Genomic DNA, 27,384 nt, shown 5'->3' on the forward strand with positions numbered 1-27,384 from the left:
GACCTACTCTGGTTGGTCCTTCTGAAGTACACTACCTTGCACTTGTTTGCATTAAATTCCATCCGCCATTATTCATCTGGTTCAGGTCCTGCTGCAAGCCACGATAGCCTTCCTCACCGTCCACTACACCCCCAATCTCGGTATCATCCACAAATTTGGTGATTCAGTTAACCACATTATCATCCAGATTATTGATATAAATGACAAATAAAGACAGATTCAGCACTAATTCCTGCAGCACCACCTGTAACAGGTCTCCACTCAGAGAGGCAACCATCAAGTGCCACATCCTTGAAAGCTTTCTGAAGGTTGTACCTCAATTGAGTAAATAGCTCCAGTTCATGCTGACGGTAGGGGAAATGTGCAACATGTCATCTGTGACATCACCAGGTGCACCAATGTTGCTGGGAAAATGTCAGCTCTGCTAAGGTGAGTTGTGCATGGAACTGTCCAGTTTCCCGGCTGCAATTTGACCTGGAAGTGATGCCTTAGATCAGCGGTCCCCAAATACCGGGCCACAGAACATGTGCTACCGGGCCGTGAGGAAACAATACGAGTCAGCTGCACCTTTCCTCATTCCCTGTCATGCACTGTTGAACTTGAACATAGGGTTGCCAACTGTCCCGTATTTGCCGGGACATCCTGTATATTGGGCTAAATTGGTTTGTCCCGTATTTCCCCTGTTAAGGTAGAGCGTTCCTATGAAACCTTTCATGCTGAAATGGCGTGAAGTGAAAAAGCAATTACCATTTATATGTGAAATATTTTTGAGCGTTCCCAGACCCAAAAAATAACCTAACAAATCATACCAAATAACACATAAAACCGAAAATAACACTAACATATAGTAAAAGCAGGAATGATATGATAAACACACAGCCTATATAAAGTAGAAATAATGTATGTACAGTATAGTCGGGAAGATGAAGGCAAAACCGATTTGTGGGGAAAAAAATTGGCACGTACGCGTATGCGCACATCAAATGTTCACGACATGCATGCACACACAGGTGCCCGCGCAAGGCTTCATGGTCATGGTAGTCTTTCCTGGGGTAAAGTGTCCTGGGATTTGACTGCTTCTTTTGTCCCTTATTTGGGAGTGAGAAAGTTGGCAACCCCAACTGTAAAAGACATGTTGAGGTGAGTTTAACCCTACCTGAACACCCCCCTTCCCCCCCCCCGGGTCAGCTGGTCCGCAAGAATATTGTCAATATTAAACCGGTCTGCGGTGCAAAAAAGGTTGGGGACCCCTGCCTTAGACAATCTAACCCAGGTAAAATAACTTTTGATGCATGGTTTATGCACAAAAAACAGGTGCCTATAGAGCCGACTTCCAGGCTAGAGCGAGCATGTATAAAGAAATATGGGGGATGTTCATTGAAGGTGCATTCTCTTACACTGTCACATGACATCTGTGTGCACAAACCCTGAAGTGCCTTATGAGACCATGCTCAAAAGGGCTATTTCATTAAAAAGTCCATATAGCCAGTAAATTAAGGTTATTCTGATTAAAAAAATTAGGTAGAACTGCACTTCAAGTCTCAGAGCACAAGAGATTCTGCAGATGCTAGAAATCTAGGGCAAAACACACAAAATACTGGAGGAACTCAGCTGGTGAGGCAGCGTATCTGGAGAGGAATAAACAGTTGACATTTCGGTCCCGATGAAGGGTCTCAGCCTGTAATGTCGACTGTGTATTCCTCTCTAAAGATGCTCCTTGAACTGCCGAGTTCCTCCAGTATTTTGTGTTGCTGTACAAATCACAGAGTAAGATATCACTGTGAATGAAGACTCTATTAGGGAATGTGAAGCAAATTTCATAACAACATAAAACATCCAATAAGATGCAGGTTATTACACAGTGGAGTATAATTATGACTTTAGTCAAGCAAGAGAATATCTTGCAACATTATAACAAAAGAGAACCTTCAAAGCAGTGAATCAAAATCCAATATAGAAGCATCAGTGTAAAGTGCAAGATTTACGTTAGTCTGTAGGGATGGGCATGAAACATCACATTTGACTACTCACTACTAAATTGCACACTCAGCAAAATGACAGCGTTTCAAAGTGATTTCTGTAGGTGGCTTTGGTTTACATCTTTCTCTGGAATTTACATTTAAGTGTAAATCACAGACTGTTTCCAAACAACTATGATAAGCAACAATAAAAAAAAACATGATTAACAGTAATAAGAAAATATTTAATTGCGACAAATACAAGGAATTGGGTTCAACATCTACAATAAAAGCTCATTTCTGATCCTGTTTTTTTAATAGTCCAGTGCACAGATTAGTGCCACCCCTCGTTTAATCCAGTGTCTGTATGGCTTGGAGGTTGGGATTTCCACAGATATGACATAATTGGTTGAATGGCCAGTTGTTGACAGTGTACCTGAAAAGAGACATTTTATCAAGTTGAAAAGATTAAATCTAGAATATTCAGCACCTAAGATAGTTGGAAAGTACTTTATATTCAAAGTACTTTATCTTCAATTAAAAGGGCGGCACTCTAATGTAGCAGTTACTGCAATGCTATTAAAATGCCAGTGACCCCAGTTGAATTTCCACCACTGTTTGTAAGGTGTTTATATGTTCTCCCTGTGACCACGTGGATTTCATCTGGGTCCCCCAGTTTCCTCCCACATTCCAAAGATGTACAGGTTAGTAGGTTAATTGGTCACATGGGAAGCATGGGCTTGTCGGGCCAGAATGACCTGTTATTATGCTGTATCTCCAAATAAAAATAAAATCTTATCTATATTATTAACAAATTATACCTTTATATAACTTGTTACATGTTATGTGTGATTCCAAGTAAATTTCTGTACTTCAGTCGAAGTATAAAGTAGGTAATTTTTAATGTAGAAATTGAAGGGTGGAGGGATAAGGACGTAATTTTCACAAACTCTCTCACTGCTGTTATGGTGCACAACAGCAGAACTTCAAGTGTTCCTCATTGCATGTTGCATTTCTCATTTTTGAGAACTATACCCTGTCCCAGGATACCACTTCTGGAAACTGTGCTAAGTTTTTGAACATGACTATCATTTATTTTTATTCATTATTTTATTAATTTATTATTCAGGCATTTTAACTTCTGGGTAAACAGGATACCTCAGTGTGATTCAGATACACAAATTCCCACCGTTGTTCAGGAAGTATATTGTGCATTATTTACTCAGACATTATAGAATCAGTGTTAAACAGTATAGAAACAGGCCCTTCCACCCAATTCATCCATGCTGTTCAAAATGCCCACGAGCTAGTCCCATTTCCCTATAAGCACTTCCTAACCATGCACTTGTCTAAATGTTTAAAAGACATTGTAATTCCACCCACTTCTTCTGGCAGCTCATTCATACACCCACCTCCCTCTGTGTGAAAACCTGCCCTTGAGGTTCCCTTTTAAATCTTTCCTCTCTCACCTTAAATCTATGCTCAGTAGTTTTAGACTTCTCTACCCTGGCAAATGGACAGCAATCACCCACCTTATCTATGCCCCAATTATGTTCACCCTTATAAGGGCAGGTGACAGAAGTTTGTATAGGGGAACACCAGATCCAGTGGTCATAATTCTATTAGTTTCAAGATAATTAGGGAGATGGATGGACCTGGTTCTCGCATTGATATTCTAAATTGCAGAATTTTGCTGGTATCCGAAAGGATCTGGCAAGTGTGGAGTGGGCAGGTTGATTTCTGGCAAAGCTGTACTTGGTACGCAAGTGGCCTCCAAAAGCGAAATTTTGAATTCCGGCTTTTTTCAACATTTCAGAGAATTTTGGATAAGTACATGGATGGGATGGGTATGGCGGACTATGGTCTGGGTGCAGATCCATGGGACTAGACAGAATAATGGTTTGGCACAGACTAGATGAGCCAAAGGGGCTGTTTCTGTACTGTAGTGTTTTATGACTCTATGACCCATCAACCCCCTACGCCCCACAGAACAAAGTCCCAGCCTATTCTGTCTCTCAAATTATAACTCAATCCCTCTCGTCCCAGTAGCATCCTTGTCAATCTTTCCTGCACCTTTTCATAGATCCTTGGTTCAACTCCATTTTTGCAAAATATTTATTGAATACCATAGTCATTTATTTTCTATTATAATTTTACCAGCGGTCCATTCTCTTAATAATTATTTTTCAGGAATTGATATTATTGGCAAGAACAACATTTATTGCTTATTCTTAAACGTCCTTGAAAGATGGTGGTTAGCTGCCTCCATAGACTATTGTGGTTCTTCTGGTGCTGTTGGAGAGAGTGGGTTTTTGGACAGACCCAGCAGTGATGAAAGAATGCCAATATATTACTGAGTCAGTATGATATGTGGTTGGAGGGTGGTGTCCTTCCCCTTGTATTTTTATTATCAGAATAAATTATTCATAATAATAAAAATTACAAGAATAAACCGTGCAATACCTTTTTATTCTTTACATTCGTCGCCAATGTTTTCAGTGCTGTTCTATTACATTCCTACACATCAATAGTACTGTTGCCACTCATATGGTCCCATGGGATAGTATACTTGTACAAAAATTGAGGGGTTTCCTCACCCAACCCGGCCTTCCCTTGGTTTGGAAGTAGCTATACCGACCATCCTCTGGGTGAAAAGTTTTCTCCTCAGGTTTTGACTACATCTGTTCCCTCTCACTTTAAAACTGTGCAGTCTACTTCCTGATTCTCTAATCTAAATCTAAAAGACTCTGCATTCAGTCTATGCCCCTCATGAGTTTATCCATCTCCATGAGGTCACCCCTCATTTTCCTATGGCGCATCTCTCCGTAACTCTATCCCTTGATCCTGGCAACATCCACATAAATCTTCCCTGCACTTTCAGCTTAATGGCATTTTCCTACAATAGAGTAACCAAAACTGAATATAATATTTAAAATATGGCCTCACCAACATCCCAACCTCTATACTCAGTGCCTTGAGTGATGAAGGTCAGCATACCAAAAGCTGCCTTCACCATTCTGTCTACTTGCAAAACCACTTTCAGGAAACTATTTATTTGTTCGTCTAGTCCCTCTGTTCTACACTTTCCAGGGCTCTACTGTGCACCGTGAGATTCTTACCCTGATTTGTCTTCCCAAAATGTAACACCTCGCACTGATCTGAATTAAACCCCATTTGCCATTCCTCAGCCTGCTTACCCAGCTGATCAAGATCCTGCTGTAATTCTTGATAACCTTCTTCATTCTCTGTTTGTATACTTGTGCATCATGGTATTGGAAATGAATATCAACTTGTTAAAAGTAGTTGTAGCTGTATTTTTCTGATGAAGTAGAGAGAAGTGTTTATTACGTTGCTGATTTTTGCCTCGTAGGTGGTGGAAAGGCTTGGCGATATCAGTAGATGAGTCACTCAGCACAGTGTACCCAACCTTAGACATCTCTCATAGTTGCAGTATATAGATAGCCAGTTTCTGAATATGGGTGACTCCAGTATGTTGATAGTGGACTATCTAGTGATGGTGTGATACTTAGGGTAGGTGGTTAGATGTTCTCTAATTGGGAATAATCATGGCCTGGGATTTTTGTTTGCTACATGATTTCCATATATCAGTTTAAGTCTGAATACTGTCTAGGCCCTGAAAGATTCTGGTATGGGCCGGTTTATTGGCTAAGTAGTGGTGAATGGAGTGGAACATTGCATAGTCATCAGCACGTACTCTAACTTCTGACTTTATGTTGAGAGGTCATTAATGAAGAACTGGGCCAAGGTCTGAATTCCCGCTCTGATGAAAATGATCAAAAAAATCGCAGATGCTATAAATCTAGAAGGCTGAAAATGTTCAGCAAGTCAGGCTATATCTACGGAAATGATGCTGCCTGATGTTTAGTTTTGTTAGTTCTATAATGTATGATTCCGGAAAACTCTTCTGAATAGATTCAATGAACTCATCTTTCAAGCTAGTGCTGCCATTTTGATCTTCCCAGTCACCTTGACGATTAAAATGATCATATTATTTTCATATTTATAGTTGAATTTTCTCTCCCATTATGTGTTATATAAAGGGCTACAACCAGCAGTTTGTCCCTTATCTTAATCTAGCAGATTCCATTTTTTTGGGTCATAATAATTATTCTGTACTGTCGATATGCATATCTTTTTGATTAGAGATATCCCCACTTCACACCTTCATTTTCCTTTTCTATTTTGTCCATCCTTTCTAAACATCAAGTATCCAGGTCATTGGTCACCATACACTCAGTGGCCACTTTGTTAGGTACAGCTATACACTTGCTTAGTACTGCAAATATCTAATCAGCCAATCATGTGGGAGCAAGTCCTTGCATAAAAGCATGCAGATGTGGTCAAGAGGTTCAGCTGTTGTTCAGACCAAACATCACAATGGGGAAAAATGCAATCTAAGTGACTTTGACCATGGAATGATTGTTGGTGCCAGAGAGAGTGGTTTGAGTATCTCAGGAAATGCTGATCTCCTGTGATTTTCATGCACACCAATCTCTAGAGTTTACAGATAATGGGGCAAAATACAAAAGCCGTCCAGTGAGCAGCAGTTCTGTGGGCACAGCTACTTTGTTAATGAGAGAGGTCACCAGAGAATGCCCAGACTGGATCAAGCTGATAGGAAGGCGACAGTAACTCAAGTAACCAAGTGTGACAACAGTGGTGTGCAGAAAGGTATCTCTGAACACACAATACTTCAAACCTTGCAGTGGATGGGCTACAGCAGCAGAAGACTATGAGCAACACTCAGTGGCGACTTTATTATTTACAGGAGGTACCTAATATTTGTATATCTGTGTACTTGTAATGCTACTGTGACACTGTAATTTCCTTCGGGATTAATAAAATATCTGCATATGTAGGTCATTTTTCTCTGTGCCATTATTTTCTCTGTTTGTTATGAATACTTCATACCATCAAATAAAATGCTTTTATTCTAACATCGTGCTATTTTCTTTCAACTGACCTTGCTTACTGATACAATCTATATACTACTAAAACTCTCATGCTCTGTCTGCCTGTTTGTCTGTTTGTGACCTCCAATTAGTGCAAACGGTGCATTACAGCGGCACTTTTTTTGGCTAAATCGAATTAAAATGCGCTAACTTACAGAATGCAGGCAAAGCTCAGGGTTATGTATTTGTATAAAATTGCTCATTTGCCGAAATCAACAAGCTCGCTTTGACCCGAGAGACGATCTGGAAATCGGGAAATCGGGACGCGACAGCCTGACGCATGCGCACGGCCAGCCTCAGCAGTGACACCTACCGGAGCAAAAGGGCAGGGCAGCTCTATTTCGAGGGGTCACATTCTGCTAATCACCATCAGCATGTGCAGGATTGGGACAGATCTAACTGCCACCCATCAATAAGAGATAATTAAATCTTATTGTAATGAAGTATTTCGAGACACTCACAAAACCCCTTGCTGCAGTCAAAGGACAGCGATGACTATATCACGTCCATTTAGGAGACCGCCAACCACATTGTCAAGAATAATCAGCATCCTTTGTTGTTCGTGCTTCGTATCTCCTATCCAGCATTAAGGTTAGAAAAAATGGTCAGCCTAATTATGCCGCATGGAAAGGGAAGGGGGACATTATGGTCAAGAGATAACGCCAAACGTTGTCGAGAAGCGGCAAGGAGAGGGCAAGAACAAGAATTGGATAAGGCCTGGGCCGTACGACTTCAGGATCAAAGAGTCAGGACAAAAAAAGATGAGAGAAGAAGAGACAGAGGAAGAGAGGCATGCATGTCTCCAGGATCAGAGACAAACAACAAACAGCAGAAGAGCTGAAGAGATGGTGGATGAAAGGGCTGCATGTCTCCAGAATGACAACGAGAGGCAGATAAACCAGAAATGATGCCATCCAAAGTGTCCTTTGTTATACGAGGAGGAGCTATATTTGCTTTGCTACGCGTCGTTCTTCTTTAATAAACTGAGGTTTTCTGCTTCAGTTTCCAAAGCAAAGCGATACCAATAGCATTCAGGAAAATTTAATGTTCATTCTGGTCACATCAGACTGCATTACCCTTCTCTCAAAGGGTGCCCCAACGGGTCACCCCATTGTCTAGTGTTTGCTAAGCTTTTTGGTTCATTAGAGTCTGCATCTTGGGAATTTACAGCATGAAGATGTAGAGCATAGAAACATATCTATGTTGACCATCATCCCTATCTGTACTGTCTCACTTGACCACATTAATTTCTTACTTCTCTGTGCCTTGCAAGTTTAAGTACCTATTCAGATACCAGTTAAATGCTGTTACTATTCTATTATCCAGATTGTGAATTTGCATTGAATTTTCACATTAAATATATTACTTTTTTCCCTACCTGTATATTTCTTTTGATTAAAGTCCCACATATAGCTCTGATTATTTAGTCACCAGGGCACAAATTCTACCCTGGTCAAAGTGGAGTCTGTCACTTCTTGTGTTAATGGCATGTGAATAAAAAAACCCTTTCCCCCCCATGCTGTTATTTGAACAATCCAGTTAACTCTCTGAACAACTCGTAACATTCCCAAGATTTTTAGCTCAGGATTTTGTGATATAATTTGGACCTGTTATTCAACGGAACCAATCTCTGAGCTATGATAATTGTTACATGAAAGGCAACAATGAGATTGTCCCTCTCATATTCTATGTTTTTCTTTTGTTCCACAAGAGATTCCCCTTAATCCTGGCATTACGCATACAACACAATCCTCAGAACGCCTGAGCAACAGTAGCAATCCCCAAGATCGTAGGGTCTCTTGCAATCATATTCTTTCTCACTGGTGCCACTTGAATAATGCACTTTACTGAGGCTCTGTACTCAAATTACTCATCCTTTCTTTAGTATTTGTTCACTTTTGTACAAGCAGTGAATACCTTGAACCATTTAGATAGATCAAAGGTTGAGGCTCCTGCATCACTTTATCTTGAGATTAACCTACTACTGAAATATCAATAGGGTGCATTAATAGGCGGTGTTGTGCCTGCGCACTCAAAATTTAAATTGTTGAGATGCTGCCAGGACTTGAGGATCTGAGTTTACAGGAAAGGTTGAACAGGTTAAGACTTTATTTTCTTTCTCTCTCTCTCTCTCCCCCCCACCACACACATCTCTCACTCTCTCTCTCCACACATCTCCCACTCTCTCTCCCCCCCCACACACATCTCCCACTCTCTCTCCTCCCCACACACATCTCCCACTCTCTCTCTCTCCACACATCTCCCACTCTGTCCACACATCTCCCACTCTCTCTCCACACATCTCTCTCTCTCTCTACACATCTCTCTCTCTCTGTCCACACATCTCCCACTCTCTGTCCACACATCTCCCACTCTCTCTCTCCACACATCTCCCACTCTCTCTCCACACATCTCTCTCTCTCTCTACACATCTCTCTCTCTCTCTCCACACATCTCCCACTCTCTGTCCACACATCTCCCACTCTCTCTCTCCACACATCTCCCACTCTCTCTCCACACATCTCCCACTCTCTCTCTCCCCCCACACACATCTCCCACTCTCTCTCTCTCTCCACACATCTCCCACTCTCTCTCTCTCCACACATCTCCCACTCTCTCTCTCCACACATCTCCCACTCTCTCTCTCTCCACACATCTCCCACTCTCTCTCTCTCCACACATCTCCCACTCTCTCTCTCTCCACACATCTCCCACTCTCTCTCTCTCCACACATCTCCCACTCTCTCTCTCTCCACACATCTCCCACTCTTTCTCTCTCTCTCCACACATCTCTCACTCTTTCTCTCTCTCCCCACACATCTCTCTCTCTCTCTCTCCCTTTCCACACATCTCTCACAGCCCCCCCCTTCTCTCTCTCTCTCTCTCTTGACCTCTCTCCACAGTGGAAGCATCTGGGTGTTTGCCATTGATCTTGCAATGTTCAATTCCATTTGCAACCTCAGATAATGCAGACTAGGTCTGTGCACAGCAAGATCCAAAAGATGATAAGTTTAGCAGAATTCGGCCATTAGGCCCACCAAGTCTGCTCTGTTATTTCATCATGGCTGATCCAATTTTTCTCTCAACTCCAGTCTCCTGTCTTCTCCCCATATCCCTTCATGCCCTGACCAATCAAGAAACTTGTCAACCTTTGCCTTAAATATACATAAAGACTTGGCCTCCACAGCTGCCTGTGGCAAAGAATTCCATATATTCACCTCTCTTTGGCTAAAGAAATTCCTCCTCATCCCCATTCTAAAAGGACGCCCCTCTATTCCGAGGCTGTATCCTCCGGTCTAAGACTTTCTCACCATAGGAAACATTATCTCCACATTCACTCTATCAAGACCTTTCAACATTTGACGGGTTTCAAGTAGGTAACTCTTTATTCTTCTGAATTCTAGTGAATACAGGCTCAGAGTCATAAATACTGTTCATATGACAAACATTCAACCCTGGAATCATTTTGTGAACCTCCTTTGAATCCTCTCCAGTTTCAGCACATCCTTTCTAAGATAAGGGGCCCAAAAATGCTCACAATACTCCTAGTGAGGCCTCACTAGTGCTTTATAAAGTCTCAACATTACATCCTTGCTTTTATATTTTAGTCCTCTTGAAATGAATGCTAACATTGCATTTGCCTTGCTCACCACAGACTCAACCTACAAATTAACCTTTAGGGATTCCTGCACAAGCACTCCCAAGTTCCTTTGTGCCTCAGTTTCTTGTATTTTCTCTCCATTTAGAAAATAGTCAACCCTTTCATTTCTACTATCAAAGTGAGTGACCATATACTTCCAGACTGTATTCCAACTGCCATTTCTTTGCCCATTCTCCTAATCTGTTTAAGTCTGTCTGTAGCCCCTCTACTTCCTCAAAACTACCTGCCCCTCCGCCTCTATTCATTTCGTCTGCAAACTTTGCAACAACACCATCTATCCTATCATCCAAATCATTGACATATAACATAAGAAGAAATGGTCCCAACACACCCCCGTGGAACACTACTAGTCACCAGTAGCCAATCAGGAAGGCTCCCTTTATTCCCACTCTTTGCCTCCTGCCAATCAACCATGCTTTATCTATACAGGAATAGTTAAGAATTTTCAGTTAATAATTTGTCTCATGCCTCCTCAACACTTTTGCACAATTTTTAAGGTACAAGTCATCCTATTGGTGTATTAGCAACACACATCAAAGTTGCTGGTGAACGCAGCAGGCCAAGCAGCATCTATAGGAAGAGACGCAGTCGGCCTGAAACGTCGACTGCGTCTCTTCCTATAGATGCTGCTTGGCCTGCTGCGTTCACCAGCAACTTTGATGTGTGTTGCTTGAATTTCCAGCATCTGCAGAATTCTTGTTGTTTGCTATTGGTGTATTATCTAGTTTACCAGCTCCAACTATAACAGAAGTTTCAGTATCTATGAAAAATACGACCTGATCACTGTCCCATTTCCTCCAGCAGACTGTAGCTGCTTTGTGTAACAAACTAAAATGCAGCTCACCAAGTCTCATTCAAAGGTACCCTCAAGCATAAAGTAAATGCAGGAAATGCTGGAGATATTTAACAGGTCAAGCAGCATCTTTGGAGAGAACTTTTACGAGTTCTGAAGAAAGGTATTGACATAAAAATATTAAGTTTGTTTCCCTCTCCACAGATGCCGCTTGGCCTGCAGAGCATCTTCAATACTTTCTATTTTTATTTGATATTTCCAGTATTTGAAGTACTAGAGCTTTGTCCCCGACAGCACTGTATGAGTACTGTCACCACAAGTCATAGCAACCATTCAAGGCGGCTTCTTATCACCACCTTCTCAAAGACAGTTAGGGATGGGCGTTAAATGTTGAACTTGAAAATAAAGCAACATCCTGTTAAACTCCACTAGTTCCACTATTACCTCACTGTTCATTCTACACTAATTTCAGATTTTTCTTACCCGCACGCTTGAGGGTCTTGTATATTGGACAGTTATAAATTCCTTCCTGTGGGGGTTTTCGATTTGCAGTTGGGATTAACCAGATCGTGGCCATATTTGTGTAAAGATCCTTGGGTCGGGATTCACTCAGCTGAGCTAAGGTACCATCCCAGCGAGCCCCCTCCAAGAAAAGACCATAGATGTAGCATCCAATTCTGGGACGCATCGACTGGTGTGGTTCATTTTCAATTATCTGTGATTGAATGGTATAAATTAGATGAATACATCTTCAAGATTAGAAATAAACAAGAGGTACATTGTTTTCATACAGAATATATACAACATGCTTTTGCAGGCTAAAGGCTCTTCAGAAGTCAAGAATAAGGCATAAAACTTGTTGCTTACAGCCATTTTATTAAATCTTACAAGAATGGAAAATGAAGAGAGAGAGAGGGAGAGAGAACAAAGAAAGACAAAGGAAAAGGAAAAGAAAAACAGTTATCTCATACTCTGACTAGAATCAGCAAAAATTCCAGTATTAACAATTAACTTATAAAACAGCCAGATTCAAGTAGCATCACAGGTACTACTGAAAACTAAGAAGTTTCCAGAGAAGTACAGAAGAAACTGCTACACTACCACGCCCCCTAAAACAGGCAGCATCCTGGTCACCATAATTACAAGAAAATTCACTGAACAATTACGTTTATATAGGTGATTATAAAAAAATACAAGCAAGCATAGAAAAGTTAACTACAAGGAAAATAACAATTCTACAGCCTAATTTAACACATGATTTATATGCTAAATATAGTTCAGTGTTACTTCATTCAACCCACATTTACTGAACTTTGCAGTTTGTTGAGATCGATGAAAGTTATACACAACTCTCAGATTATCGCCCAATACAAGTACACATTGTGTTATCGAACATATGGTCTGCATAAACAAGCATGTTTAATATGCTATTAAGTATATTAGGATGCAATTGCAAACATGCATGGCTGAGAATGTAACATGAATCCTGGCACCTGTTTCTGGTGGAATAATGATTATTACCACAATCTGTGCACAAGAACTGTTCTTCGATACAGGGTTATCAGAAATTAACAACCAGGAGAAAATATTTTATTTATTTTGAGGGTCAGAGTAGGACAGGCTGCTATGTCAGACTCTGTGAAAGACCCGTGGTTACTGTCTCAATATGCTTTTCTTCAAACCCAGGAACCCACGCACACTTATGGTATGAAACAAAAAAAATGCAGATGTTGTAAATCTGAAATAAAAACCGAAATTGCTGGAAATACTCATCAGGGCAAGCAGTATCTATGAAAAAAGACAATTAACATTTCAGGTCGAAGATCCTTCGTCAGAACGAGGAGAAAGGCAAAAGAAGCACAAAAAAGACCAGCTTCTTTTGACTCCAGAAATTGTAATCCAACCAGATGGACATGGCTTCCTACTCTGAATTTTACAACTCCTTTGTGTTCTCACTTGCTAACTGCTCCTGTTCTCTAATGGTCATTGACCAGATTATCTTGTTGGCAGTTTATCCCCATGGTCTCTTTGGTTTTACCCTGTCAGAAACATTTCTCTCTCCTCTCTCCCTTCACGTTCCTATCCAAACGGCTCTTAAAAACCGCCAATATATTTGTCTCTACCACCATATCAGGCAGTGCATTCCAGGCATCTGTCGCTCTCTGGGGTAAAAAAGCTTACCCCTCATGTTCCTCTTGAACCTACCTCCTCTCACTTTCAATGGATGCCCTCTGGTGTTAAACATTTTAACCCTGGGAAACAAATACCCTCTGTCCATTTAATCTATGCCTCTCATAATCTTGTAAACTCCTATCAGATCTCTCCTCAGCCTCAGGTGCTCCAGAAAAAAATAATCGAAGTTTATCCAGCCTCTTGTGATAGCACATACCCTCTAAAACAGATAGCATCATGGTAAACCTCACCATTCTTTCTATAGTGGGATGACCAGAACTGTATGCAATACTCAGATGTGGATGTTTTATGAAGTTGCAATATAACCTCTTGACTTTGGAGCTCAACGCCTCAACTAATAAAAACAAGTATTCCATAAGCCTTCTTAACTACCTTATCAACCTGTGTAGCCACTTTAAAGGAGCTATGAACTTGGATCATAAGATCTCTCTGCTCAGGAACACTGTTAAGGATCTTGCCCTTAATAGTGTGCCGTCTCCTTGCCAAGGTGCAACACCTCACATTTATCTGGGTTAATCTCCATCTGCCATTTCACTGCCCATATCTGCATCTCATCTATATTGTGCTGTATTCTTTGCCAGTTTTCTACATTATCCACAACTTCACTAATCTTAGTATCATCCGCAAACTTACTAACAGACCCATCTATATTTTCATCTAGGTCATTTATATACATCACAAACAGGTCCCAGCATGGATTCCTGTGGAACACCAATTATAGACCTCCAGCTCAAATAAGTCCCGTTGACCATTATCCTCTATCTTCTATGTGCAAGCCATTTCTGGATCCAAACAGCCAATTCACCACAGACTCTATGCTTCTGGATAAGCCTCCCATGAGGGACTTTGTCAAATGCCTTGCTAAAATCCATAAAGACAACACCCACTGCCCTACCCTCATCAATCTCTCTCACCACCTTGTCAAAACACTCAATCAAGTTGGTAAGGCATGACCTGCTATGCACAAAGCCATGCTGGCTCTCTCTAATTAGGCCATGCTCATATATCCTATCCTTAAGAATATTCTCTAGCAATTTCTCTACAACTGATGTGAGATTCACCAGTCTAGTTTCCAGGATTTTCTCTTGTTTCCTTCTTAAATAGAGATACAACATTAGCTACTCGCCAGTCTTCTAGGACCTCACCAGTGGCTAGAGAGGACATGAAGATACTGGTCAAGGGCCCAGGAGCCTCGTCTCTCACCTCCTTCAATAATCTGGGGTAAATCCCATCAGGCTCTGGGGACCTATCCACCTTAATACTCAATAGGAGGCCCAACACTTTCTCCTCCGTGACCTCTAAATGTCCTATTGTATTTACACACTCAGCTCTGATCTTCTGGTCCTCTATATCCTTTTCCTTGGTAAGTACTGAAGCAAAGTACTCATTAGGTACCTCACTCACATTCTCTGCATCCAAGCAAATGCTCCCCCCTTTATCCTTGAATGGTCCCACCCTCTCCCTAGTTATCCTCTTGCTCTTGATGAGGTAGAATACCTTGGGATTCACCTTAATCCTACTTGCCAAGGACTTTTCATGGCCCCTCCTGGCTTTCCTAATTACTTTTTTTTTTAGTTCTTTTCTGGCTTCTTTATACTTGTCATGTGTTTCATTTAATCCTGACTTCCAAAGCTTTCCATACTTTTTCTTTTTGCCTAAATTCATCACCTCTCTGGACATCCAAGGTTTTCTTATCTTAACATCCCCATTCTTCTTTCTAACAGGAACATACTTTTCCTGCACTCTGTGCAACCCTCCACACGTCTGCAGTGGACTTGCTTCTTGGTTACTGCCTAATGCTCTCATAATTTGCCCTACTCCAATTTAAAACTCCCCCACAAGGACCATACCTATCCTTACCTATAGCTATCTTGAAAGGCAAGGAGTTGTGCTCACTGATCCCTAACTGTTCACCCACTGAAAGGTCAGCTCCAGTACAGCTCCTCCTTTCGTTGGACCGTCCACATATTGATTTAAGAAACCTTCCTGGATACAGTTAACAAATTCTGCCCAATTTAAACCCCTTACTCTAAGGAGATTTAGGAGTTTTAAAAGGAATAGGATGGGAGGTAGAAAAGGGGGGAGGGAGTAGCATTACTGGTTGGGGATAGTATCACGGCTATAGAAAGGGAGGACACTGCAGAGAGAGTGTCCACTGAGTCGGTGTGGGTGGAAGTCAGAAACAGGAAGGGATTAATCACTGTGCTGGGAGTAGTCTATAGGCCCTCAAATAGCCCTCGGGACACCGAGGAGCAGATAAGCAGGCAGATTTTAGAATGGTGCAGAAAATACAGGGTTGTAGTTATGGGTGATTTCAACTTCCCTCATATTGACTGGCACCTCCTGACTGCAAGGGGGATAGATGGGGCTAAATTTGTCAGGAGTGTTCAAGAATGATTCCTGACACAGCATGTGGATCGGCCGACGAGAGGAGAGGCCATACTGGATCTAGTTCTGGGTAACGAACCTGGTCAGATGGCAGACCTCTTAGTGGGGGAGCATTTTGGTGAGAGTGACCACAACTCCCTTAGTTTCAGCATAGCTATGGAAAAGGATAAAAACAGACAAAATGGGAAAGTGCTTAACTGGGGAAGGGCTAACTATGAAGGGATAAGGCAGGACCTAGCGAGAGTAAATTGGAAACAGATGTTCAAGGGTGAAAGCACAGAAGTAATGTGGAGGAAGTTTAGGGACTTCTTGTGCTGGGTTCGGGATAGGTTTGTCCCACTGAGACAAGGGAAAAATGGTAGGAAAAGGGAACCGTGGCTGACGAAACACATGAGGCAACTCGTCAAGAGGAAGAAGGAAGCATATGTTAGATATAAGAAGCAGGAAGCAGGAGGGGCTCATGAGAAATATAGGGTAGCTAGGAAGGAGCATAAGGAAGGACTTAGGAGAGCTCAAAGGGGGCATGAGAAGGCCTTGGCATGTAGGATTAAGGAGAACCTACGTTCTATGCGTATGTGAAGAACAGAAGGATGACGAGAATGAAGGTGGGGCCACTAAAGGATAAAGAAGGCAACATGTGCCTAAAGGCCGAGAAGGTTGGGGAGGTCCTAAATGAATACTTTGCTTCAGTATTCACAAGTGAAAAGGACCTTGATCAGGGTGAGGTTGAAATAGAACAGGCCTGTGTGCTGGACAATGTGGAGATTAAGGAAGAAGTAGTGTTGGATCTTCTTATAAACATCAAGATTGATAAGTCCCCAGGGCCGGATGTAATATACCCCAGGTTGCTGTGGGAAGTGAGAGAAGAGATCGCTGGAGCAGTAGCTATGATCTTTGAATCCTCTTTGGCTGCAGGGGAGGTGCTGGAGGATTGGAGAATGGCAAATGTAGTTTCCCTTTTTAAAAAAGGTAATAGGGAGAATCCTGGGAACTATAGTCTTATGTCGGTGGTCTGCAAACTATCGGAGAGGATTCATAAGGACAGGATCTACAAGCATTTGGAGAAGTACAGTCTACTCAAGGATAGTCAAAATGGCTTTGTGATGGGAAGGTCGTGCCTCACGAGCCTAATTGAGTTTTTTGAAGAGGTAACAAAAGAAATTGATGAGGGTAGGGCGGTAGATGTGGTCTATATGGATTTTAGCAAGGCATTTGACAAGGTCCCCCACGAGAGACTCATCCAGAAAGTCATGAGGCATGGGATCAGTGGAACCTTGGCTGCTTGGATAAAAAATTGGCCTACAGGAAGAAAGCAGAGGGTAATAGTGGAAGGAAAGTATTCTGCCTGGAGGTTGGTGACTAGTGGAGTGCCGCAAGGATCTGTCCTGGGACCCCTGCTCTTTGTGATTTTTATAAATGACCTGGATGAAGAGGTGGAAGGATGGGTGAGTAAGTTTGTGGATGACACAAAGATTGGAGGAGTTGTGGATGGAGTTGTAGGTTGTCGAAGGTTACAAGAGGATATAGACAGGATGCAGAGTTTGGCAGAAAAGTGGCAGATGGAGTTCAATCCGGATAAGTGTGAGATGATGCATTTTGAAAGGACAAACCAGAAGGCTGAGCTTAATGGTCGGTTACTTAAGAGTGTGGATGACCAGAAGGACCTTGGGGTTCAAATCCACACATCCCTCAAGATCGCTGCACAGGTTGATAGGATAGTTAAGAAGACCTATGGGATGTTAGGCTTCATTAATAGGGGGATTGAGTTCAAGAGTAGAGAGGTCGTGTTGCAACTCTACAAATCTCTGGTGAGACCACATTTAGAGTATTGTGTTCAGTTCTGGTCACCTCATTATAGGAAGGATGTGGAAGCTGTGGGGAGGGTGCAGAGGAGATTTACCAGGATGTTGCCTGGATTGGAAAACAAGTCTTATGAGGCAAGGTTAGCAGAGGTGGGACTTTTCTCTTTGGAGCGTAGAAGGATGAGAAGGGGCTTGATGGAGGTCTACAAGATTATGAGAGGCATAGATAGGGTGGATAGCCAGTACCTGTTTCCCAGGGCACGAATAGCAAACACCCGAGGGCGTGTGTACAAAGTTAAGAGAGGGAAGTTTAGGGGAGACATCAGGGGTAATTTTTCTTACACAGAGGATTGTGGGTGCCTGGAATGACTTGCCAGAGATGGTGGTGGAGGCTAAAACATTAAGGGTATTTAAGAGCCTCTTAGACAGGCACATGGATGAAAGAAATATAGAGGGTTATGGGGTAGTGTGGGTTTAGTACTTTTTTTAAGGAATATATGGGTTGGCACAACATCGAGGGCTGAAGGGCCTGTACTGAGCTGTAGTATTTTAATGTCTAGGTCCCAGATATACTAGGGAAGTTTAAATCCCTCATGACAACAACCCTACTATTTTCACACATTTCCTTAATCTGGTTACATATCTGTTTCTCAATGTCCTGGTGGCTATTAAGGATTCTGTAGAACAATCCCGTCAGTGTGATTGCATCCATGCTGTTCCTGAGTTCTACCCAAATGGACTCAGTGTATGACCCGTCCATTATGTCTCCCGTGTGATATTGTTCCTGATTAGTATCCCACCACCCTCCCCCACTTTTACCTCATCTATATTTTCTAAAACTTTGAAAACCTGGTACATTAATCAACCATTCCTGTCCCACTCTGGACCAAGTTTCAGTAATGGCTACAATATTGTTGTTCCATGTACGGATCCATGCTCTAAGTTCACCACCCTTACCCATAATGCTCCTAGCATTAAAATATGCACACTTCAAACTATCTTTTGTCTCTTTCCCAGTTCTGACAATTGGTCTTTGAACTGAAACGGTAACTTCCCACAGATGTAGCCTGACCTGCTAAGTATTTGCAGCATCTTCTGTTTTTGTTTCACACTCACTGTATGCTGTGATATAACTGTAGGAGAGTTTGGAGTAAATGGTCTACTCTGGTGTGTTGATGTAGGGTCTTAGTTTTAGCCTGATGCCCAATAGAACTGTGTTCAAATTATGACTGCACAGACAAAACAATGCCATCAACAATTTAAACCTACCAAATCCAGTCTAGACTCTACTTTGCTCAATCATTTTTACATGTAGTCTAACCAAGGTGCTCACAGGATAGCCCATGAAACAGCAGTCTATTTAGGGTGGGATGGTAGTGTAGCACTATTACAGTGCCATCTGTAAGATGAGGGTGCAATTCCCGCCACTGTCTGTAATTAGCTTGTACGTTGACCTCCCATCTTCAAAGACGTATGGGATAGGGTTAATAAGTTTGTGGGCATGCTGTGTTAGTGTCAGAAGTGTGCCCATCACAATCCTGATTTGCTTTGATGCAAACAATGCATTTCATTTTATGCTTCCATGTACATGTGACAAATAAAGCTAACCTCATCGATTGCTGTTTTGCATAGATGAAAACACTACTGTCAGGCGCTGAGGCCAATTAAAGTTTTAAGCTCACAGAATTTATGAAATGGATTCAGCAGTGGCTGGATGGGAGACGCCAGAGTAGTGGTGGATAACTGTGTGTCAGATTGGAGGACGGTGTGTAGTGGTGTGCCTCAGGGATTTGTACTAGGCCCAATGTTGTTTGTCAAATATATTAATGATCTGGATGATGGGGTGGTAAATTGGATTAGTAAGTATGCAGATGATACTAAGATAGGTGGCGTTGTGGATAATGAAGTAGGTTTTCAAAGCTTGGAGAGATTTAGGCCAGTTAGGAGAGTGGGCTGAAAGATGGCAGATGGAGTTTAATGCTGAAAAATGTGAGGTGCTACATTTTGGTAGGGCTAATCAAAATAGGACATACATGGTAAATGGTAGGGCATTGAAGAATGCTGTAGAACAGAGAGATCTAGGGATAATGGTGCATAATTCCCTGAAGGTGGAATCTCATGTGGATAGGGTGGTGAGGAAAGCTTTTGGTACGCTGGCCTTTATTAATCAGAGCATTGAGTATAGGAGTTGGGAATGTAATGTTGAAATTGTATAAGGCATTGGTAAGGCCAAATTTGGAGTATTGTGTACAGTTCTGGTCACTGAACTATAGGAAAGATGTCAATAAAATTGAAAGAGTACAGAGGAGATTTACTAAAGTGTTGCCTGGGTTTCATCTCCTAAGTTACAGAGAAAGGTTGAACAAGTGAGGTCTTTATTCTTTGGAGCATAGACGGTTGAGGGGGGACCTGATAGAGGTGTTTAAAATTATGAAGGGGATTGATAGTTGATGTGGATAGGCTTTTTCCATTGAGAATGAGGGAGATTCAAACAAGAGGACATGAGTTGAGAGTTAAAGGGCAAAAATTTAGGGGTAACATGAGGGGGAACTTCTTTACTCAGAGAGTGGTAGCTGTATGGAACGAGCTTCCAGCAGAAGTGGTTGAGGCAGGTTCGATGTTGTTGTTTAAAGTTAAATTGGATAGATATATGGACAGGAAGAGAATGGAGGGTTATGGGCTGAGTGTAGGTTGGCGGGACTAGGTGAGGGTAAGAGTTCAGCATGGACTAGAAGGGCCGAGATGGCCTATTTCCGTGCTGTAATTGTTATATGTTATATGGTTATAACTTTGTCCATCAAAGACTCTAATGCTGGTTCCGGTATTCAGGTCAAAGCAAATTTCTGTCTACACTGCCCAGTATGGTTAAATGTGGAGTTAGGGCTTCTCAGAGTGTTTGATCACACTTAGAGCTATGTTCAGTTCTGGTCACTTCATTATATGTGGAAGCATTAGATAGGGTGCAGAGAAGATTTACCAAGATGCTGCTTGGATTAGAAAACATGTCTTATATGGAAGATTGAAGAAAAGCTAGGGCTTTTTTTTAGAGCGAAGGAGGATGAGAGGCATATTGATAGAGTTGTGTAAGATTATAAGAGGCATTGACAGAGTGGACAGCCAGTGCCTTTTTCCCAGGGCAGCAATGGCCAACACCAGAGAACATCCTTTTAAGGCAAGTGAAGAAAAGGTTAAAGGAAATGCCCGAGGTAGGATGCTACAGAAAGAGTTGTAAGTGCCTGGAATGCACTGCTGGGGGTGGTGGTAAAGGCTGATACATTGGGGACTTTTAAGAGACTCTTAGACACATGGATGAAAGAAAAAATGGATGGCTATGGGGTGTGTAGGGGGGAAGGGTTAGATTGATCAAGGAGTAGGTTAAAATATAGCATAACATTGTGCGCTGAAGGGCCTTACTATGCCATATTGTTATATGTTCAATGTTCTCAATTCAAATCTTTTGTCGAATCTTTCTAGAGTACCCCCTATTGAGGACACATTCACACAGCTATCAAGAAAAACCTTCTACTGAAGCTGAACTCAAACTACATTGTGAAGAAGAATAATTAATTCACTGTTCACTTCAATGCCTCACCCAATCTCTTACCGTGAAAGCAAATGATATTATGTCAATAGAGATAACCGATTGTCTTGCAAAATTCTGAAGGGTTCCCGTTAGAAATGCCTGGGGGAAGAAAAATCCGCTGATCCAGAAGGCAGCTGGAATCCCATTGGTGATCCATTGCTGCAGGAAGTCAATTCTCTGAAGAAGATCTTCAACCCAGGAAGCTAAGGGTTTAAGTGAAGGGTATGCCTAGAAAATATAGACACATGGGTACAGTACACATTACAGCAATGAAAGAATTTATATTTATATAGCACTATTCATTTCTTCTAGAAATCACAAAGCACACAACAGCCAACTAAAAAATTTTCAAATATATCAACATGGAAAGAATGTGACAGTTAAATTTGCACATATCATTTCCACAGCATACGTGAAATAATAAACTAGCCTTTTACAGATAATTGGCTTATTGATAAATGCAGTTGAAGCATTAGTGGACGGGTTGAGGCGAGGGTGTAAAGTTCTTTGCTCTTTATCGACTAGTGGCAATACATAAGACCATAAGACATGGCCCATTGAGTTTGCTCCGCCATTCAATCATGGCTGATCCTTTTTTTTTCTCCTCCTCAACCCCAGTTACCGGCCTTCTCCCCATAACCTTTGATGCCATGTCCAATCAAGAACCTATCAATCTCTGCCTTAAATACGCCCAATGACCTGGCCTCCACAGCTGTACGTGGCAACAAATCCCACAAATTCACTACCCTTTGGCTAAAGAAATTTCTCCGCATCTCTGTTTTGAAAGAATGCCCCTCTATCCTGAGGCTGTGCCCTCCTGTCCTAGACTCTCCCACCACGGAAAACGTCCTTTCCACATCTACTCTGTCTAGGCCTTTCAACATTCGAAAGGTTTCAATGAGATCCCCCCCTCATCCTTCTGAATTCCAGCGAGTATGGACCCAGAGCCATCAAACGTCTCTCGTGTGATAACCCTTTCGTTCCTGGAGTCATCCTTGTGAACCTCTTCTGGACCCTCTCCAATGCCAGTACATCTTTTCTAAGATGCGGAGCCCAAAACTGTTTACAATACTCAAGGTGAGGCCTCACCAGTGCCTTATAAAGCCTCAGCATCACATCCTTGCTCCTGTATTCTAGACCTCTTGAAATGAATGCTAACATGGCATTTACCTTCCTCGTCACCAACTTGACTTGCAGGTTATCTCCCAAATTCCTTTGCATCTCAGACTTTTGGATTTTCTCCTCGTTTATAAAATAGTCCACACATTTACTTTTACTACCAAAGTGCATGACCATGCATTTTCCAACATTGTATTTCATTTGCCACTTTCTTGCCCATGCTCCTAATCTGTCTTAAGTCCTTCTGCATCCTGCCTGTTTCCTCAATACTACCCGCCCCTCCACCAATCTTTGTATCATCTGCAAACTTGGCAACAAAGCCATCTATTCCATCATCTAGATCATTTATATACAGGATAAAAAGAAGTCCCAACACCGATCCCTGCGGAACACCACTAGTCACTGGTAGCCAACCAGAAAAGGGTCCTTTTATTCCCACTCTCTGCGTCCTTCCAATCAGCCAATGCTCTAACCATGTTAGTAGCTTTCCTGCAATACCACGGGCTCTTAACTTGGCAAGCAGCTTCATGTGTGGCACCTTGTCAAAAGCCTTTTGATAGTCCAAATATACAACATCCACTACATCCCCTTTCCTACTTGTATCCTACTATCTATCCTACTTGTACTCTCCTCAAAGAATTCCAACAAGTTCGTCAGGCAGGATTTTCCATGAAGGAAACCATGCTGACTTTGTACTATCTTGTCCTGTGTCACCAAGTACTCCACCACCTCATCCTTAACAAATAACTGTAACACCTTCTCAACCACTGAGGTCCAGCTAACTAGTCTATAATTTCCCTTCTGCTGCCTTCCTCCTTTATTAAATAACTTGGCGCCAATTTGGGCTGTGAGGTGGATACTGTGAGGCACTTGGAAAGATGGCCAGGTTAAATGAGTGGTCAAGGATTTGGCAGAATGGGCAAATATAGGGAATAAACTCGTAGAGAAGCAGTCCTTCCAGATGAACTTGTTCATGCCGGTCAGGGTGCCTAACTGAAATCGTCAAATTTGCCTCAGTTTGACCCATATCCCTCCAAAGCTTTATCATTCACATACCTATCCTAATATCCTTTGGAATGCTACAATTGTACCAGCCTCTACCACTTCCTCTGGCAGCTCATTGCATGTACCCACCACCCTCTAGTGTGAAAATTCCACCTGAAGCCCATTTTAAATCTTGCCCATCTCACTTTAAACCTATGCTTTCTAATTTTGACTTCACTATCCCAGTGAAAAGACTCTGCCTATTCACCTTATCGATGCAGAAATATGGAAGTTGTAGTAAAAATTAGAAAGATTAGAGTATTTTAAAAAATGGATTAAATGGAGCTGGTGTTCCTGTATATGATTCCTGAAAGCTGAACTGCAGATGCAGAGAGTAAATGGAAAGGCAAACAGAACATTGTTCTTTACTGCAAGTGAATTTGAGTATGAAAGTAGAACTATCTTGTCTCAGTTACACAGGATGCCAGTGAGATCACGCATGGAATATCGTGTGCAGGTCTGCTCTTTGTACCCAAGGGAAAATATGGTTTTGCTGGAGGGAGAGAAGTAAGGTTCATGAGATTGGTTCCTGGATTGGCACACATGTTTTTTGATGAGAAATTAAACAAACTGTTCCTGTATTCTGGAGGTGCAAGAGACTGCAGAAGGAACTCAGCAGGAAGGAATTGTCACTGATTAGGACTGGGAGAAAAACTTCTTCAGTGTTGGCCCACCTTGAGACTTCACAGTGGAGCAGTAAAATGGTGAGACCTGAGATTGCTGATGCTGGAATCAACAGGGTTTTGACCCCAAACATCGGCATTTCCTTTCCCCTCACAGTTGTGTTCGATCTGCTGAGTTCCTCCAGCAAATTTATACCGTATTCTCCTGAATTTAGAAGAATGAAAGGTGATCTAATTAACACATACAAATCATTTCTGGGGTTGAATAGAGTAGATCTATCTTTCTCGTGATGGAGATGTGTAGAACCACGGGTCAATGTGTAAAATAAACGGTTGGCCATTCTAGACGGAGATAAAAACAAATTTCTTCACCCAGAGGGATCAAGATCAAGATCAAGATCGACATCAAGATTCAAGGTTATTTATCACATGTACATCAAACCCATAGTGAAATGTTAATGAGATTAACAACCAACACACCCAAGGGTGTGCGGGGGGGGGCAGCTCACAAGTGTTGACACATATTCTGTCACCATTTCTGCAAATTCACTACCCAGCAGTGCTGTGGAGGCTTAGTTGTTCAGTGTATTCAATGATTTGATAACATTTTAGATGTTAAGGCTGTGGAACTGAGGTGAAAGATCAGCCATAACCTTATTGGATACCAGGTACAATAGGCCAAATGGCCTACATCTTCTCTTTCTTATGTCATGTTCTAGTGTCATGGGATTTTTGCTTATGCTTATACCTGAAAGAAAAGGTGGGACTCCTGTGAAATATCTCCTCCTAGAAAAAGAAGCATTTCTGATATAGTATGTTGCACTCCCTTGGTATTACCCAAGTGTCAGGCCAGATCACGTGCTCATATCATAAGCATGATGTTTGAAGAGGAAGGATTCTAGCAATGGAGTTCACTGCAGTATATTAACATGTATTTACCTTGCGCCTTCAGTGTAGCAAAATATCAGGAAAGTTCTCAGAGTCTGACAGTAAGTTACAGTACATGAAGAGATACAATGAAAGGTGACCAAAGAACAGAGAAGAGAAGAGAAACATGTAAAGATTTAGTGAACAAATTACAGAGCTTAGGTGTTCACAACACGCTGGAGGAACTCAGCAGGTCGGGCAGCATCCGTGGAAACGATCAGTCAACATAACGTTATGTTGTCTGATCATTTCCACGGATGCTGCCCGACCTGCTGAGTTCCTCCAGCGTGTTGTGAGTGTTGCTTTGACCCCAGCATCTGCAGAGTATTTTGTGTAGAGCTTAGGTGTTGATAGATCGGTCTCCAGCCACCAAAGACAGTGTTATTTCAAGGACAGTGTCAGTGAGGCCGGCATTCGAGGCCTAGTGTTTGGGGTCTTCATTCAGCATCAATGACGAGTCCTGAGATCGATGCCAAAGGTCTAATCCCAAGGTCATTCGGAAGTCTGGAAGTCGAGGTTCGATGACCAGAGCCTCGGGTTCACTGCAAGTCCACTGGGGAAGTGAGACCCAATGCTTGTGAATCCTGAGTCTGCTGAAGCCTGGAGACTGCCTATTCTGTGGTTGGAGGAGGGCGGCTTGTTTTGCAGTAGTTGTTTTGTTGCTTGTTGTGTTCTGTGTTGTTCAGCTGAGCATTGTAGGCATGCTACGTTGGTGCCAGAATACATGTTGACACTTGCGGGTTGGCACCAGAATATCCTGAGGTTATGTTGGTTGTTTACGCATTTCACTGTGTTTCAACGTACATGTTTCATGGACTGGTCTCAAAAGCTTGAGCTTTAAATATAAGAAATAGGAGCAGGAGTGGCACATTGTAGCTGTTCTGGGAAGTAATAAGATGTTGAATGATCTCCGATCCTCTATTACACCCAATTTTTATATAGCACGAGTCCTTTACAGGCACGTTTAACTGATCTCAGCTTTGAACATACTCAATAACTGAGCATCTACTATCTTTGGGATAGAGAACTGCAATGAATGAAGAATTTTTTTTTCATCTCAGTCAAAACTGAATTTCTCCTTACTCTTGAGATAATGCTGTTTAGACCTAATATCCTGAGTGTGGGTGTGGGAATGTCTCAGCCATAATCATATTAGCCTTCCTGAAGCAACCCACTGTGAAGATGGGGTGGACAGAAGGAAGTGATGGGCCTGTGATGGACTGGGCTGGTTTGCCTTTCCCTTCAGGTTCTGTCAGCCCAGATGAGAGTAGCTGCTATCCCAGGCAGAGATGCAACCCAATAGGACACTTTCTACAGTGCATCGTAGAAGTTACAGAGAATCTCTCTGGACATAACAAGTCTTCTCAGATGCCTAGGAAAGTAAATATGCTGATGTACTTTCTTGATCACCACATCTATGTGGAGGGACCAGGTGAAGATGTAGGTGATGTGAATGCCAAGGAAGATGAAGCTGTCAACCATCTCCACAGTAACTCTGTTGATGAGGGCAGGATTTGTTCACTTGCACACTTCTTTAAGTCAACAGCCAGCTCCTTTGTCTTGCTGACGTTAGTGCTAGGCCCCTGGGAACACCATCACCCTAGAAAAAGCATATCTATTTTTCACACTCATTATCTAGCCATCCGAATTAAGTATTAATCTTAACTCATTATATTAATTCCAATAATAAAATGGTGTAAGTGTTACCTTGGCATTCCAGAGTTCTGGGACAGAATTGTTATACAAACTATCTGACATCAGTTCCAATTGCAAGGACATCACAACTAAACCCTTTAGTGCTTTCACCTGGTCATTAAGACTTTGCAGAATAGTCTCCAATAGACGATTGTACCTACAAAACAATCAAATGAAAAATAAATTATTTAATCTATTCCTGCATGATTATGTTAGCTATAAATCCACAAGACAAGTTGAAATAAGGTTGTTGCTTGAAGTTGTAAGTGAACCAAATACACATACAGCATCTATCCTTGCACTTCTTCCCTTCCCATCATTCAGGGATCCAAACTAATTCACTTTCAATTCTTCCAATCTAGTGAACTACATCCAGCATTGGCAGCGTAGCTTTCTTTATATTGGAGAAACCAAATGCAGATTGGATGATCATTGGGCAGATACACAGGAGTTCTGGTTGCCCACTTTAATTTACCAACTCACTCCAAACTGAGTGTCAGTATACTGCAAACACGAGGAAATCTGCAGATGCTGGAATTTCAAGCAACACACATAAAAATTGCTGGTGAACACAGCAGGCCAGGCAGTATCTATAGGAAGAGGTACAGTCGATGTTCCTATAGAT

General features: G+C 42.0%; 1 protein-coding gene across 1 annotated transcript in view; it reads right to left on the minus strand.

Moving 5' to 3' along the window:
• Positions 1 to 2,226: 2,226 nt before the first annotated feature.
• Positions 2,227 to 27,384, minus strand: part of dnah1 (dynein, axonemal, heavy chain 1) — a 393,587-nt gene continuing 368,429 nt past the window's right edge. Inside the window, exons 75-78 of the mRNA XM_063068377.1 lie at positions 26,772 to 26,916; positions 21,373 to 21,579; positions 11,869 to 12,100; positions 2,227 to 2,394 (exon numbers count right to left, since the gene is read on the minus strand). Coding sequence (XP_062924447.1) covers positions 2,273 to 2,394; positions 11,869 to 12,100; positions 21,373 to 21,579; positions 26,772 to 26,916 — 706 coding nt within the window. The 3' untranslated portion in view covers positions 2,227 to 2,272. The remainder of the gene's footprint in view (positions 2,395 to 11,868; positions 12,101 to 21,372; positions 21,580 to 26,771; positions 26,917 to 27,384) is intronic.

The sequence above is a fragment of the Mobula hypostoma genome, chromosome 15, assembly GCF_963921235.1.
Source record: "Mobula hypostoma chromosome 15, sMobHyp1.1, whole genome shotgun sequence".
Taxonomy (NCBI): domain Eukaryota; kingdom Metazoa; phylum Chordata; class Chondrichthyes; order Myliobatiformes; family Myliobatidae; genus Mobula; species Mobula hypostoma.